We start from the raw sequence: 17961 nt of genomic DNA on the forward strand, positions 1-17961 counted from the left end.
CGAAGGGAGCGATCCACCTTTTCCGGCAGAGAGACCATGGCCTCAGACTTGGAGGTGCTGACTCTCATCCCGACCGCTTAACATTCGGCTGCAAGCTGCCGTAGTGCGTGCTGGAGGTCACGGTCTAATGAAGCCAACAAAACCACATCATCTGCAAAAAGCAGAGATGCCATTCTGAGGTTCCTAAACCGGACACTCTCCTCACCTCATGTAGGTCTCTCATGGCCCATCCTCCAGAAAGGGATATTCTAAGACAGGCTAAATGGCCAGACCAAGTTGATGTTTTGCTTCTTTTTTTTTCCCCCAATGTACAGAACAGTGGAGAGAGACAGGAAATGGGGGGTAGAGTGAGACACATAACAAATCACAAGTCACTGCATACGTTTTGCATATACATGCGCTTATCCGCAAGCTGAGCTTGTTTCTTATGGTTTTATTCATGTAAAGGGAGCTACATCTTCCTATATTGTTAGGTGTATGGCTTAAACAATACTCACACAGTTGTCATGTGATGTGTTTTTTTTGTTTGTTTTTTTAAACATCATTAGCAAGAACATGAGCTACATGACATAACAGAGACATCAAAGTTAGTCCCTGCACGTAACATCAGGTGATCTTGAAAACAGTCAAAATATTGTTCATGACATTAAATAGCAGTAAATACTTTGTAGATAGATTCATATTGTTGTCTGCCATTGCTTGTAGCATGTATTTACGCAGTTAGGAGCGGCTGCTCTCCACAGAGCTGGCACACGTATCATCACTGCCACTGAAGCCAATAAAGGATGGAGACAGATGGTCGGCCCACAGTAGAGATATAATGACGAACTGCCCTTCCTTATACACACGGGCAGGAAGAGAGCATTCCTCCGAGTTAACGCTGAGGCAGGGGGAGAATTTCTGCGAAATTGAACTGAGCGACAAACCTCTCATAATCTGCTTCAACACAATTAGCTCGATTCGCATACCTGCTTGACCTGCTTTTCAGGGTAATCTGTGCCAAATGTATGAAGGATTTCAATGATGTTATAATAGATTATATCTCATAACGTCCAACAGCAGCCTGTCTGTTAAGACATTCAGCTGACTATAAACACCACTTTGTTTTGTGTGTGTGTGTGTGTGTGTGTGTGTGTGTGTGCATGTGTGTGTGTGTGTGTTTGTGTTTGTGTGTGTGTCGGCTAATTGGATGCACTTTGTGTGTGCATATGTGTTTTTACGGAAAGACAGCGATAGAGAGAGAAAAATGAGAATGAAAGGTAAATGCAGTATGTCCAATTGGGTTTATATACTGCAAGATTGGTGCAATGCAAATATATGTGCGTGTGTGTATGTGTGTGCATGTGTGTGATTGTTTGTAGATAGAGAGAAAGATAAATACAGCGTAACACAGATGAAGAAACAGTTAGAAATGTGTGGGTGGGTTTACCCGTTTACACATGCGTTTCTATATCTAATTGGGCTGTATCCAATTGTGTTTATGAATATTTGGTCATGCAAGTGTGTGTGTGTGTGTGTGTGTGTGTGTGTGTGTGCGTGCGTGCGTGCGTGCGTGCGTGCGTGCGTGCGTGCGTTCGTGTGGGTGTGTGTTCCCATAATATACTCCCAGTCATCTACGTGGCTGAGTGAATGACTGACTGGTCAGATGGCTAAGTTGCCACAACAGTTCAATGTGATTCCCATGAGGCAGATTTGTGTTTTTTTGCCTTGATTTGTACAATATCTATCTATCTTTCTGGGGAAAAAAAAGAGAAAAAATGGAAATGGCCGTCCAACCGGAGGCACTCCCATTGCCCCGCCTTCCTGCTTTGCTGAGTTCATATGGGTCGAGTTTCGGCCTCTGATCGCACCAGGTCGCCCCTCCAGCTCCGGAGCACTCCAGGCTGCCACAGGGCCCCTCCAGCGACACACGGGTCTCCACCGCAGGTAAAGCGCCTCCCGTTCTGTTGTGCAGCCGCTGACCCCGCACTCCGTCTCCAATCCTCTAGAGGCTTCGACCCATCTCTGCATCTGTGCCAACCGGTGGTTCCATCTATTTTGAACTAGGCTCATCTCTCTCTCTCATCCTCCAAAAACTGCATGAATGTTTCTGTTATTTAATGTCATTACCTACAATTGACTGTGACTGAATTGAGCAATCTCTTAATTCAGTCACACAACGTCTTAAGGCATAATTGCTTGACCGAGAAAACTACGCTAAATTAAATGTTAAGTCGTTACAGTTTTCCTGGGAAATTGGTCTTTACATTATATCACATTATGTATGTGTGTCTCTCTAAAAGAAAGTGATTCTCCAATGTATTAAGAGTATTAATGCAGATTTGTAATGCGTTCATTTTGGTTCAACAGTCGTTCTGAGTTGTTACTCATTTGAACTTCACTTAACTAGATATGTCAGTGAACATCTAACATTTGCGTAGTTTAGATTCCAGTGGCTGGCCAGTTTATACAAATATAAATACATTTGTTTGAGGAAAAATGGAAATAATGATGTATTCTCAGAGCCATTATTTTAATATCTTGATAGCTGTTTGCTCAGTCACGCTCAAGTGACATTGACCATCCAAGTCTTGGATTCTGCCTCGATGCCTTTTGCTCAGTCAGATAAGTCCTAATGATTGTCACAAATTATGCCAATGGTTTATTGTTTTGTTTCCTGCAGTGGGAGGGAAGCACTATCTCTTGTCAACACCCGACATCCAAGTTTGAGAGACTGATTGATTGGTGGATCGAATGATTGAATGAATGGATGAAAGAATGAATGAATGGATGGATAATAATCATCTGTTATACAGGAAAAACTTGATAAATTGATCAACAATTGAAAGAAATCACGGGCAATGTGCAGTGAAACTGCATTGAGCAAGGCAAACACAACATGTAGGATTCAAAGAAGGTCCCAGAGTTTATTCCATTTGTTCGGCACAAAGCAATTTGAAGCCTTTTTTCCCGGGGTCGATTTTTTAACCGTCTCCTCTAAATGCCTTCTCCTGAAACTCACCTGGAGGCCACAAATGACTGGTATGGTGAATGGTGTCTTACGCCATTACTACTACAAATACCATTACTTCTTCTTCGGGTGGTAATATTTTGGACCTTACCTTTAAGATGGGGCTTGGATGGTGACGGGCCAGGTGGTAGAGTTAGTGCTGGAAAGTATAGCTCCCATCGGAATCCTGTCTTTAAGACGAGCCATATACCATATACATTGTGTGAAAAGCGTATTTATTGTTGCATAAACTAGCCACTTATCTGCAACAGACTGAAGGACATTTTTTGTTGGAACCATGATGAAATGACACACCTTAATTGGGTTTGGTCATTAGATTCAGTTATTTTTTCAAATGTGTCAAATGAGGAGAAAGAGGCGGGCCGTCAAGCCCTAAACCGATTTTCTTGAAAGGTCAGAAAAGAGACCGCCGCTATGCATCACGTGACACTTGAGCGGTTAAATTTCCAGATTTGTATAATGCAGTTTTAAGGTATTTATAGGCGAGCTGTGAATTGTGTTGTGCAGATACAGCGATTTTAGAAGTTACGTGGTTTCTTTGGGTTGTTTTTTCTGAATGCCGTTTAGAGGCTGATTGATCAATCAATGTATGCAACCTTTTCTTTCAAAATTATAAAACGAAGAACCAAATTATCTTTAATCGTTAAAAATGCACAGTCTTGTTAATGTAAATGGCTTTTGGTAATGTAATTGCAGAGAGTGAACGTTAAATAACGACATGTAATAAGGCCATAATAAGTAGTTAAATAACTTATTATGGGCCTAACTGGGCACAGTGGATTCACTGAGCATTAATAGAGGGGTTATATGCCAGTTTTACATGAAACTAGTTATAAATTAGCAATAAATTGGTCTTTGTATTAGATAGTAGTATTATAATACTACTAATATAATAATAGTATTAGAGGAATGATATTGGGGGCAAATTAGGAAATCTTATCTTATATTAAAGTGATAGTAGTTAAATATGGGTGCGTACAATGGAGAGAATATTTTATATTTAAGAATATGGTTCCCAAAATAATGTTATTTTTCCATCCTTAGACCTGTAATTTGCAATGCGCCCCTCAATGCATTAGTTCAGGGAATCCCCCTAAGGGAGCTGAGAAACAACATTTCGTTATTTCTTACCAGTTGCGAAAGGGAAACAGAGACAGAAAGCCGTTGATTCGACCCTGTGATCCCAATAGCGACTTAAAGACAGCCAGACAGTCTGGGAAATAGGTGAATGTTAATCTTATCATCTGCTTGTGACACCAATTATTCACCAGGGGATGAGAAGCAGAGGGGAGCTATGAGGAGAATGACTGTGGGTGTACAGGCCACATTCAAATGGAATAATCCTTAATTTCTTTATCTAGAGGACCACACTGGTGTCAAATTGAGTTTTAGATGAGTTACAAGTCAGTACACACATGTTCCATGACCCCTGATGATAACTCACATTTTGAGCTTTTTTAATATTGTCTATATTTTCTGGTTTGGGAAAATTTTAACGATATGGTGGAAAGGTAATTAAATTTTGCTGTGTTCTGTATTTGTTCATTCCATTTGAAAAGATGCGACCAAAATAGAAAATACTGGCCTATAGGCTAATCAACTGTGATGAATGGACGACTATAAGTGGGAGAAAGCAGCTTCAAATAAGTAACTGAAACGATTCTTAAACTCAAAAATGGTTGTCATTTACGCATCGCTTAATAATCTTGGGGCAAAATCTCTGCTGTCTTTTTCGATGGTGGTCATCTGGAGTAACACATTGTTCTTCAATCATATTCTTCACTCTCCAGGACAAGGGGGTGAGGTGGGATATTGGAGGCAGAATGGTGGCGCGCTACGACTGCAACGAGTGCAAGGAGTCCCTGTATGGGATGAAGTACATCCTGAGAGAGGACAGCCCCTACTGTATCAAGTGCTACGAGAAGCTCTACTCCAACACCTGCGAGGGCTGCAACAAGTGCATTGACTGCACCAGCAAGGTAATTTTTTTTTTTTTTCAAGGGTTCAAACTCAAGATATGATAAAGGTGCCAAAAAGATGTTTAAATGGTTTTCACAAGGAGTCGAAAACAATGCAGAAGTTTCAGCTTATGGCTACTGTCATTAGCGCTGGGTATTGTTTAAAATACTTCGATTACTCTGTGAATATGCATAACTTGACCCGACACTCCGCTACCTTGATGCCCATTCACGCTTAAAAAAAATGCTCCTGATAAAAAGGGCATCAAGGGGCCCATGGGGCATCGAGGTGCAGGTGCTCGGGCACCGCCCCTGCATGTGCCTGCCGATGTTAAATCCAGTCTAGCCCAAATTTGGGAGTATACAACCACCGACGCTCATAGAACTTATTATTTTTTTTTTTAATATAAATCTTTTCATTTATTTTGTATTTTTTTTTATTCTGGGAATTCAGAACACATTTATTGACATTTTCAGCAGCCAAGTCATACAGATTCACAACTAACACTGTCTTGGACAGTGCAGCGTTTTTGTAGTTCGTCCACTTTCCAACATACAATGGGCAATTGACCATACTGAACAGTGTTTTGTCTTTCTCGACAGCCGACTAATTTAGGCATTGACACAAATCGTCCAGTCCAAACCGGATCATTAAACCAAGCAGAGAGTAAGGGCAGGGTCACGATGTTGGTTATGCTTGAGACCTTGACAACGGTCAGGAACACACATGTGTTCATACAAACCTGTATTTATATCTGTCTACATGTGAATAGTTAGAAGTGCCATTGTGCTCTTTTGACTCTTAGTCCTCATACACAATTGGTCGGGTGTCCCATTCCCTCAAACTATTGAAATAGACAAATTGGCGTAGTGTGTGTTCTTTAATTGTAGTAGGGCACATAATAATGATAAGCTTGTGGCAACAATGGCAGGATATGCATTCATGCATTGTTCTCTGTGGAAAGGAAGATGTGGGGCCAACAGTATAGCCAGCTGAAATGCATGGGCCCTGCAAACCTTCCCCAATGCGAAATGGGTGTTGGACTTTCATATACTAAAGCACTACATTCTGATCACCCACACTGTATTTTAGCATCATGGATAACTTTGGCTAAATAAACACTGTGTTCACTTTGATAAGATGCGTGCTTGACCAAGCCTTAGGCAATAATGTCAAGAATTCAACATAGTACACTTACTTTCAACCCCACACTCTAAAAGCATTTGCAAAAATCTGTTACAGAGGAAGCTTCTAATTGCCTCATACAGCAATAACAGATTTTTTAAGGGAGCTGAGCAGGCTAGCCATGGGCTGGTGACCACTGACCCCTGTCGACTGTTATAATTGGCTCTCTGGCTGACATTTTGAACAGTTCGCTGATGGCTAGTTGAACCCATTGCAGCCTTCCCACCTCCTAACTCTGCAGCAAGTGGACCACATGGAACAAAAAACAACAGTGGATTCTAGTGGATTCTACGCTGTTGGACACAAACAAAGGAGAAACATTTACAAAGAATTATACAAGGATAACTCTTCGAATGTCGATTTTCTTTCGGTCAATAAGCAGTGATTTGGTTAGCTTTGGATACCCTGGTTCTGAATTCAGGTTAGTTTTACTTTAGAAAAAGGTCTTAGCTTTTATTTTATTTCCGTTAACCATAACAATCATGCTCGACAGGATCTGGCGTACAAGGACCGCCACTGGCACGGCGATTGCTTCCTCTGCTCCAAATGCTGCTGCTCCCTAGTCGACCGGCCGTTCTCCACCAAGGAGGACCTGCTGATGTGCATCGAGTGCTACTCCATTGAATACTCGGCCAAATGCCACGCGTGTCTCAAGACCATCATGCCAGGTAGGACGGGGTTATGGGGTGGCCATCCAACATGTGCCCGCCCACTGGCTCAGCCTTGAGCCCGAGTCGACGCCATTATTACACATGCTCACCCAAATGTAGCTGATTGTGACTCCCAGGGAATCAGTCTCTTTCTGAATGTCTGTGCCTCTCATTGTCTCTCTCTCTCTCTCCCTCTTCTGGTCTCTTGGTACCAGGCACGAAGAAGATGGAGCACAAAGGCAACTCCTGGCACGAGAACTGCTTCACTTGCAACCGCTGCCAGCAGCCGATTGGAACCCGCAGCTTTATCCATAAGGAGGGCAACAACTTCTGCCTGGCCTGCTACGAGAAGCAATTCGCTCAGCAGTGCATCCACTGCAAGAAGGTAGCCACAAAGCTAGCAAAGAAATATTCAAATTTAACCTTTTGACAAAAAAGTATTTTTTGATCGTGAAGCATGTTATTCAGTTAACATCAAAGCGATATTATACAGCAGTTAGATCCAGTCATTATATATATTTGGACAAGAGGCACTCGATGAGTGCTGATGTACAGTATGGTACTGTCAGTATGACATAAGTATAACACTGCTGGGATGATTTACTTTAAATATCAAAACTAGCCAAATAAGGTACAACATTTTCAGAATTTGTTGGTTTAAATTCCCATCACATAAAATGTTTCCATTTAAGAAGGATGGAACATCTGGCAAGGCCATGCCTGGCACATATACTATAGATGACGAGCGCACTGGACTGAGAATTTCGCTCCACTGGCTGTCAGAGATTTCAACACCTAAGTCGCACTCCCAGGACTACTTGAGAGGTGCATTGTGGGCCGGATTCAGGGAGTCGATTTTGCCATAGATAATAGATATCAGCTGCTGTTGATCAAAGTCAAGGGTGAGAAACTGATGAATTTCTGATTCAGGTGGGTGGTTGGGGAAATGGCGGCACTGATTTTGGACACAATGTCTTAATGATGAGCAGGACGGGAAGAATAGCTGATTATTTATAATAGGCGCATGAATCAAAGCTCTCTGTAGGCCGCGTTGTTTCTTGAATTGGAGCCAAATCTTAATAGAAATAGTGACAACTGGGCTGTTTGAAATTTTGTGGGCCTCTATGGGAACCTGGAAGCAAATGAGTGAGTGAGTGTAAAGAAAAAACTAAGAAGATGATATCTCGATATGAACACAGGGTGGGGAAAAGTGGCAGGTGGTCAAATAAAGGAGTAATTAATTTTACAGGCCCAAAAGTAGTGTCGGAGATTCGGAAGCACTAGGCCCCCTTCAGGTTTGGGGAGTTGGAGAATTGATCTCTTAGGACGGGCAGGCTTGTTATTACAATATTGGGGGAAGGGAGGATATGGGTTTAGAAACGTATAAGAGAAGGTCATCCGTGTAAAGGGAAAGTTTATGGACCAGGTCGTGACGAGTGTTGCCCTCAAACCTACAGTATAATGGCTTCGGAGTCAGATGGCTAGAGGCTCAATAGCTATATTGAACAACAGGGGTGAACGTGGGCATCCCTGACATGTCCCACGCTGAAGAGGGAAATGCGGTGATTGCCTGCCGTAAGTGTGTACAGCCCAGACTGGGAAGAATACAAAAGTTGAATCCAGAAGATAAATTTAGAATCAAAGCCAAATTTTTCCAAGGGACAAAACAGGTAAGCCTACTCCACCACTCCATAAGCTGAAATGCAACAATGATTTCAGGGGTGTTAGAAGGGGGAGAGAAAATAACGTCAAGTAACCTCCGATTGTTGAAAAAAAGAGTGTAACTCCCAAATGTTAAGCCCGTCCGCTCCCCCAAAATTACGGCTGGCATCACACGTTAAAGGCAGAGCCACAGGATTTTGGCCCGAATCTTCATTTAAAGGCTAAACAGGTCTGTAGATACTGCAGGAAGAAGGGTCCTTATCTTTCTCCAGAGACAGAGAGATGGACGCCATAGACAAAGTCACTAGTAATCGGATGGCCTGAAAGGAATCATTGTACATCCTCGCAAGAATTGAGACTAACAATGTAGAACGCTCCTTGTAAAAATGAACCGTGAAGCCGCCGGGGCCTGGGGACTTCCTGTTTTGCATTGATTTGATCACCTCCTGTCACACTGGGCTGGAAATTGTGCACCCTAATTCCCCCCAGCGATTTTGTCAATTTTGGGGTTCATTAATGAGTCAGTGGAATTGGGGGTCATTGCGGAAATCGAGGGGCCATTCAGAAGTGTAAAAATTGGTCTAGTATTCCAAGAAAGACATTTTAATTTCAGCCGGATCAGAGATGAGGCTACCATCGGTCGATTTGATTCTAGTGATGAATCTGGAGGCACTGATTGTACGGGCCTGTTGAGCTAGGAGCCTCCCAGCCTTGTCCCCCTGTTCAAAGAAGCATTGCTTGGATTGTTTCAATTGTCTCAGGACTATGCATGCTATCAAAAGGTCATGTTCTGAGTGTCATGGAAGTTGTTTTGTTCATAGAGGATGGGGAGGGGGGAGTATGTCTTATCATATTTGAGAAGCTCATCTGTGATTTCTGACAGCCTAGCCTTCTCAGCCTCTCTCAGTCAGGAAATATAGGAGTATACCCCCCTGCCTGACATAAGGGGGGGGGGGGGGGGGGGTATACTTAGGGAAAATTGATATCAACCAAAGTAGGGGCATGAGGTAGCGAGAGCATGGTATTTGCATGAACTGACAAGATGTAACAGATTATTATCAAGTAGAAAGAAATCAATTTGTGAGAATATGTTTTCGTGGATTTTAGTTAGCAACAAAAGCATCTACAAGACAATGTCCCCGCAGAGGAAAGAATGCAAACAAAATGCTCCGAATATTGTAAGAATGAACAGCCCAACAAGATATCTCACCAGAATACCAGTCAAAACCCAATTGAAAGGAACAGTGCAGTATAGACTCGCTGGAAAAGGGGGTCACGGTGAACAGTCCGTACATCGGCTGAAGGGATTGGATCCCAGTTGTGCACCGTGGCCACAGAGTCTTTGGGGCACCAAGTGAAAGCATTGGCGAGTAGGTCCATCGTGTAAAAAATAAAATAATGTGTTATAATGCAGTCCATAAAATGGCCAAAAGGTCAAAGGCCTGAGAGCAGAGGGTACCCACAAGCACCGTCAAGCATGTCCATAAAGAGAAAAAATGATAAATAATAAATACAAAAAAATATATTAATATTATTATTATTATTATTATTATTAATAATAATAATAATAAAAATCATAACAATAATAAATAAGTGAATAAAATAACAGCGTGAGCATAAGCCAATGTCTAATGCAGCCGCAGCAGGCCAATATGGCTAACCGGCCGGTCAGCAACAGTCAGGTTGGAGATGGCAAAGAGCGGCTATCTAAGTAATTTAGCTAATCCAGCAGTCGGCTGGTGGGGTTGATAGCATGCCCATGCTAGTGAGCATTTGGATGGATGGATGATATAGTCTTTATCCTCAGTAACTGAAGAAAATGTCTTCTTACCTCCCTCCGATGGTAATTACGATGGTAATACTGGAAGTAAACAGCAGGACTGGCTTGAGGCGTAGTATGTAGAGCTATGACAACACCTCCAGGTATTTGTTCCATCACCTCCTGAGCCTAGTCCTCATAGATGGCCATGCGAGTGCCTCGATATTGTAGCTTGCCTCTCCGAGCCTGGGCTTCGCGGATGTTCTTTTTTTTCTTTTTTTCTGATAAAAGGCCTTGGTCTCTGTCCAGGCCTCAGTTTGTCAGAAAGTTCCCTATGAGCCCTAGCACTCTGGTTGCAAATCCAGGACACCAGCGGCAAGAACCTCCATGAGCAGCTTAGGCAAAACAGTAGAGGGGCAAGGTCCCTCAGTGGATTCAGGTACAGTAGGCCAATGACTTTGATATTGTTTCGCTGGCTATGGGACTCAAGATCGGTGACTTTGGCTTGCAGCTTAGCATTGCTCTCTGTTTGCGTAGCACATGTTGTTTCCAGAGCAAGTGTACGCTCACCTTGTAGGTTGGGGTTTGACTCGAGCGAAGCAATCTTCAGAACATGGTCTGACACTGTAGCTTGAATGCGGTCTAGCGATTGTTGAGATGGTTGCCCTAAAGTCAGGGTACAGAGTTGTTTTGGTGTTCTTCGAGGAGACTAGCTTTGGCCGCCATGTTGTGTTCTTTGCTGGCTTCCCATGGTTGATCGCATTAAAAGTTGCGGGAACGAGACTGAGCACATGTCTACTCCATAGTATCCAACTGGAAGTCATTCACACTTGCCTGTTTTATGAATTATCAGTCTTAAATAAATATTAAACTTAAAATAATTGTCAGACAGTTGTTATTCAGAGGACTCCGGGCCCCCCGGTCCACAGACCCCCTGTGAAAATTGAGTGCCCTACCGTTCAATTTGTTCCGGCTATGGCCTAGACTTGGCGCCCTAAAAAGCGTGCTAATACAACATCTTTGATTGTTTTGCACCTTCCAGCCAATCACCACCGGAGGAGTGACCTACCGTGACCAGCCTTGGCACAAGGAGTGTTTCGTCTGCATCGGGTGCAAGCTGCAGCTGTCAGGGCAGCGCTTCACCTCCAGGGACGACTTTGTCTACTGCATGGACTGCTTCTGCAACCTGTTCGCCAAGAAGTGCGCCCACTGCACCACCCCCATCAGTGGTAAGTCCCACCCTCTCTCTCTGCGTTCTCAATAGCAATTACACACTGTTTCCAAGAGCCATGAAAGCTTGTGTAGTTTTACACAAATTATTTTGCAGACCTTTCGTTCCCTTTGACCACAACAGACCATTGGACCCCTGATTGGCTATATAACTGAAAGTGAACAATCTCCTGCCTGGTGTCACTGAGCTAGGGCTCACTCAAGCTGGGAGGTGTCTAGGGGAGGGTTTATATAAATTATTTTATAATTAAGTGATTGATTCACAAAACGGCTGTTAATCCCTCTTGGTTTTGAGGTGTAAAAGGAAGTAGCCAACAGTCTACTGTTGATGTTCAATATTCATGTTAATTCATTATATCACAGCTTATTATGACATGGGAAATTGAATGTGAAAACTATTATCTCCGTGTCTCAAGCGTGCGTCACACCAAATCTATAATGCATCCAACAGTTGCAAAAAAAATGCAAAACACGAAACTTGTTGCATGAGTTGAAAAATGTGAATGCAAACCCAAAAACACGATTGGACCCAGACATTCTGCACCGCAGCGCATCATAGCTTTTCGCGCGTAGAAATGAATGGACTTGGTTTGTTTTTGTAGTTTCTCAAATTCTTTGTGAATCTCGATTAAAATTGGGTTGGGAACTTCCGCATTAAATGATTATTATTACAATGATGGTGAGCTGACTTTTCCCTTTTCCTGCTTGTTAAGCTCCATTCCTGTTTCCCCCTTCCGTGCCTCGGTTCAGGTCTTGGAGGCAGCAAGTACATCTCGTTTGAGGAGCGCCAGTGGCACAACGACTGCTTCAACTGCAAAAAGTGCTCCGTGTCACTGGTCGGCCGGGGTTTCCTGACGACCCGCGATGATATCCTGTGCCCCGACTGCGGCAAAGAGGTCTGAGCACAGAGTGTGCTCAGAGGAGAGGAGTGGAGATAAGGTCACACTACAAAGAGATGGATAGAAAATAGCCAAGGCCAACAACAATGGGCCTCATTCACAAACTTTGATCAAATTTGACTTTTATTCTTGGAGAAAAAGGAGCCCACAAAGAAACAAACACGTGAGTCATGAAACATGCGGCGCCCCTCGAGTTTTGCCTGCCCCAGGTGTACCAGACCCTGAATTTGCATTTGTGTTTGCATTTATCAACACGTGGGGGCCCTGTCAACACCAGGAAAGGCATCAGGATTCAGGTGTCATGTGCAAATAAGCCTCAAAAACAGAGCCAAAGAGAGAGGAGAATCTCTCTCACTGAACGTCTCCAATGAGGAAAGCCCTCCAATAAAAACAATTAAACCACTACTTGATATGATTCTCTTGGGCCCTTAATTGATAGTCATTAATCACTTTCAAAACCATTGTCTTGGTGTGGTAATAATAATCACGCTATTGGGTCGAGAGCTGTACTGGAACATTCCGCTGTTTATTTGAGATATGACTGACTATAATTCCATTTGTCACGAAGACTCAGGAAAAGTAGAAGCCATGTCATTGTTATGCCCTCCCACATGTTTCCAAAGCTGTTAAAGTTTAATGATGAATGCCAGTACATTTCTGAAAGCGTGCAACAATGCACTTTACAATCAAATCAAGTCTTGTGAATAAGGCCCGTTTTATTTTTATTTTTTATTTTTAAGATGTCTTTATAGTTTACAGTGGCTGTTCTGTTTGACTAACTTTAACAGACTAACTAAGCTTTATTGCTTTTTTGCATATGCACATGATATTATAAGTAGATTTTCAAGCAATTTGTGTTTTCTGATGAGTGTTTGATTAACACTGGATTTCCCCGACTTAAAGAAAGTCTTTGTCTACTGAGTTCAAAACAAATGGCTGGTGGTAGTTTATAAAATCAGTAATCAATCAGACTTATACTTTTATGTCAGGAATAATTCATCATAAGAAGGCACATTTTGCGCATTTTAAATATCTTGCTTAAGAATAGGCCTCAATTTGAATTAACCAATTTGCTGGTATTTAAGGAAGGTATTGAACTGAATACTGTATCCAAACATTGGCTCATGTGATTGTCAGAGTAATATAATATGACTAATGTGCCTTACTTCTACTACATTAAACTGTGTAACCTCTTTATAATAACATTCCAATAAAAATCTTTGTTTGCGTTTGAATTCTGCGTCCTTGGTTGATGTTCTGAAGAGGAAATGACAGTCCTTTTTTTTTTTTTTTTTTTTTTTTTACCTGTGCTGTCAGCATGCTGGGCATACAACACAGAGTATTTGGCTAGAGGCTCAATAGCTATACATACAACATGTATTGAAAAACAGTGAATTAGGTCCAGGAAAACTGGAACTACAACTGCTCACGTGGCCTCTTCCTGTCATAATTATGGCAGTAAATGAGGGAGGAAAGGAGAGGGATGCAACCAGGAGGGTGCTGGGGTGCACTTGAAGCAGGTGTGTGTGTGTGTGTGTGTGTGTGTGTGTGTGTGTGTGTGTGTGTGTGTGTGTGTGTGTGTGTGTGTGTGTGTGTGTGTGTGTGTGTGTGTGTGTGTGTGTGTGTAAGATTTCCACCGGTAAGTGTACATGACTTATCCCCATTGGTACTGGTATAGAAGGTCGGTATTATGTCGCGATGCCTCCAAGCAGCGGGAGGGGCCCCGAAGCCCCCCTGAACTCTACAGCCCTGTGGACACCCCTCGGCTGCAGGAAATTCCTGGGTACCCTGCCCTGCGGCCACAGAAGACCCTCGGGCCCCCAGAGAAGCCAGAGGGCCATAGAGCAACCCCCATGCCCAACCCCGAGGAGCATGACCCAGGCCCAGGGAGCACGAGGAGACCCCGCACCCCAGGGGCGCACACATACAAGGCCACAAACTGGGCCCGGGCCACTGGCGCAAGGCACGGACCACGGGCCCACGGGGACAGACTGACACCCCGCCCGAGCCGGCAGGACCCCCGCGCCCATCCACGCCCCACACAAGGGGGAGGCCCGCCCAACGTGAGTGCCAACAGTCCTTAAATTACTGCTCACTGTCGACTTATCTCTCCTCAACATACATACACGTGATAGAAAACCGTATTGAACTGAATACTGGATCCAAACATTGGCTCATGTGATTGTCAGAGTAATAAAATACAACTAATGTTGTTTACTTCTATGACATTAAACTGTTTAACCTCTTTATTGTAACATTATTAGAAAGATCTTTGTTCGCATTTGAATTCTGTGTCCTTGGTTGACATTATGAAGAGGAAATAACAAGAGTCCTTAAATTACCGCTCACTGTCCACATATCTCTCCTAAACATACACACATGTATGTTGGTGGTATGATGCTGGTGCGGAAAGCACAAAGGAGCTGGCCAGATGTATGGAGAACAGGGATCACTGGAGACGACGTAGAGAGTGTGATAGAAAATACTTATTTTCTCTATATCTCCTGTGAAAGGCCCCATTTCATCTGCAAATTCCCCCCAGCCTGTGAAAGTCACCACTCAGTCGTACCAGACTGCGCCGTACCAGACTGCACCAGGCCATTTGTCTACACAGAACTCCCTATTTTTGAGACTAAGATACGCCCAATTGTTGTCATGCATAATGATTGACTCTGTATAGTCAGACAATGTTGTTCCGCTGTTTCAGAGTGCATAATGTATTGTCCTAATTTATTTTGCGAAATTAATCTTGTTAATAAAGCGAGGATCTCCTGAAAGCAAAGCAGGTGTACCTCACCAACCACGCAACGGAATGTAGCTGACAATTTGGCGATGAGGAGGGGATCTCTGGTCTGGCTTTGTCAGACATCTCTGCATTCGAGTGCACAACGGCAGTCCAGGACCGACCCTAATACATCCGTGGACCGAACTGAACAGAAAGGAGAGTTCATTGATGAGACAGAGTCATCAGGACGGGCAGCAGGTCTGGCAGAGACAACACAAGATCCCGGATGAATTCAGGTGAGGGCTTATTGAGATTAACAGCATCAATCGGGCATAGATCATGGGAAAAAGCTAAAATCGACCACTCAGGCCGACGGGCTGCCACTTACATGCGGCGTATGTAGGAAGGATCATGTTAAAAAGCATCGATCAAGAAGGATTGTGGTTAAACTGCATCGATTGAGATGATCGTGGTATTTAAATACCATACATTTATATTGAAATTATAAGAAAGTTATAATTACAGTACAATTATAAGTACATCATTAAATAAAGACTTAATAAAGAGGAGCAAACTAAAAGAAAATCAATCAATTCATAACAAAGTAGATACAATAAAAAAAGTAAAAAATTAAATTAAATTCAACCACCTGCAGTGTATGGGACAGTAGGTTGGCAGCCACTCCTGCTGGTCATGCGGTGTATGAGACGAAGGTTTGGCATTGAAGACAACGCTCTGTCTTATGTGATCAGTTTGTTTCATGGCATAGCTCACTACATTGACGGCACACAAAAAAAAAAAAAATCTTTCTTCGATTTGTTTTTGGAGGTTCTCGCGGATTAGGTTTCAGGCTTCTTTTCAAGTTAGTTTCATGAGGTTTTGGATAGTTAGGGGAAAGTGCTGAGTCCGACGGCCCATTCTGTGGTTGGCTTTTGTTTTTGCCAGGCACTCCAATATGGTTTTATTTGTATCTTCTTGGCGTCTGGGGTGTGTGAAACATATGTGATATAGACCACCAGGCCAATAGATCACACTGGGACAAATATGGATGAAATTAATTCGGAGAGATTTTATCAGTGTCTTGGGGTATGAAACATATGCATCATACAAAATACCTGGCTGATAGAATTATGATTATTCTCTGATATGATAATTAAGTTAATGCATAAATGCAATATAAGCGTGGCGGGTGTGTCACACATAATATATCAGACTAGCCCCACACGTGACTCCAGTGAAAGAAAATCATTATAAACGATTAAGATATCTAATGAAATTTAGCATTAAGATTGAGAGGAAAGAACATTGCAAGGCCTGAAATATTTTGGAAATAACTAGAGACAAGGCGTGTATGTGTGGAAAATACTATGATAGACGTTTTTTGTGTGTTTCTTTTTTCCTCTCTCTCATTCTTTCTCTCTCCTTCTTTTCCTTTTTCCTCTCCAGATCCCACCGTGCACCACTGGCATCGTTAGGGGTGGGTGTTCGGGACATCAGCCCCGAATGTTTTATGAATAACCCTGATCTAAAATAGCCCTGCAGTGCCAGCACTGTGCCCGGGTCACTCCCTCTCTGATGGTACCCACGGCACTTCAGCGATGGGGCGCCCATTATTGGCACACCAAAACAGTGTGTTCTTATTTTAGATGTAGGTTGTTTTATTTTACTCTGCAAAATGGCTTGAGTCTCCTTGGGTTAAGCCCCTGATGTCTTTGCGTCCTAGCAACGCCCTTGCCATGCACTGAAATGGTAGGGACAAGCACGAAAGCCACTCTGACAACGAAAAGGACTGGGCTGGCGACATTTTTTGAAAAAAACGGGTTTTCCAGCTAACGGCGGTTTAAGTTTAAACCAACTGAAAAATTTGTAGGGTAAACTATAGTGTTATGAAAGTGATGAAAAAAAAAAAAAAAAAATGAACAAAAGAAAAGGAAAAGTAGATTGGAAAGCGTATGACGCGTGGTTAGAAGAGGCACAGAAAAGGGAGAGAAGACAGAAACAAAGTAATGTCCCAGCACCGCATAAAATTGATCCGCTCTTGGATCACCTGCCACCCTATCTACAACCACGAACCAAAATTCCTATTCCGATCCCGGCTTTGCAACAAGCTCAGATGCTGGGCCCTCAACACCCAGCGGCCCCCACACTTCTTGAGGAGAAGGAATCTCTCTATCCAACAGCAGCTGATTAAGCATCCTGCCCCTCCCGAGGCCTGTGCTTCCAGTTCACATAATGTGTCCTCTCCCGGTCCCTCTTCCGCTTCCCCACAGAGCCCCCAAGGACTCTGCGTTAAAAGCAGCGAAACTCTCTCGCCTGTTGCCCATTGAACCAGAAGAGGCCATTACTGGTCAAGAACCAGAGGCCAACTAGTAGTGATACACCAACATCTAATGGTTTCCTTCGATCCGATGTAAACGACAGAGTACTTTTTCCCCATTGTGGATTGTTCCAATCCCCAGGCGGGCGGAAACCCTGTCCTGGTCTCCCGGCCATGGAATGTATAAGAGATGACCCTGGTGAGCGGAGATCTTCCCCCGGTTGCCGGAAACGGAGAAGGCTACACCACCGCCATCTGACAGTTAATGCAACAACAAAAACGGCCATGCCTGTTACTGTCCGAACAAATACAACAAGAATGAGGACATGGAAAAGTCGCATGGAACGACAAAGGTGACTGTTTGCTTCCCACAAGGAAGAGGAAAAGGTTGGTGTGGCAGATCCCAAGAACGTGTCCTGTTCCAGAACTGAGAAAACAACAGCCCCATTCCCAAGACAGATGCTACTCCCCCAGCTGCTTCACAAGACCCCAACCGAGAAGACACACATGCCTCTCTGTTCTGGCACCAGCCGACCAATCCCTCGCCGCTCAATGTGCGGCCATG

The 17961-nt window shown here is 43.4% G+C and overlaps 1 protein-coding gene across 1 annotated transcript; it reads left to right on the forward strand.

Annotated features, from left to right (window-relative positions):
* The first annotated feature begins 1865 nt into the window (after window positions 1-1865).
* LOC307246588 (four and a half LIM domains protein 2-like) lies at window positions 1866-13589 on the forward strand. The gene is made up of 6 exons (XM_080022560.1): window positions 1866-1926; window positions 4801-4989; window positions 6648-6822; window positions 7020-7189; window positions 11268-11454; window positions 12206-13589. The coding sequence occupies exons 2-6, from the start codon at window positions 4834-4836 to the stop codon at window positions 12355-12357; spliced, it is 840 nt and encodes a 279-aa protein (XP_079878686.1). The 5' UTR covers window positions 1866-1926; window positions 4801-4833; the 3' UTR covers window positions 12358-13589.
* Window positions 13590-17961: the final 4372 nt, after the last annotated feature.

Source organism: Zeus faber (genome assembly GCF_960531495.2).
Source record: "Zeus faber genome assembly, chromosome: 2".
Taxonomy (NCBI): Eukaryota; Metazoa; Chordata; class Actinopteri; order Zeiformes; family Zeidae; genus Zeus; species Zeus faber.

What these genes read in the sequence shown, in the direction of transcription:
- LOC307246588 (XM_080022560.1), top strand. Translation starts at nt 4,834, where the DNA reads ATGGTGGCGCGCTACGACTGCAACGAGTGCAAGGAGTCCCTGTATGGG. An exon ending in GCATTGACTGCACCAGCAAG is followed by an intron (nt 4,990 to 6,647) that starts GTAATTTTTTTT and finishes CATGCTCGACAG; the next exon opens with GATCTGGCGTACAAGGACCG. An exon ending in AGTGCATCCACTGCAAGAAG is followed by an intron (nt 7,190 to 11,267) that starts GTAGCCACAAAG and finishes TGCACCTTCCAG; the next exon opens with CCAATCACCACCGGAGGAGT.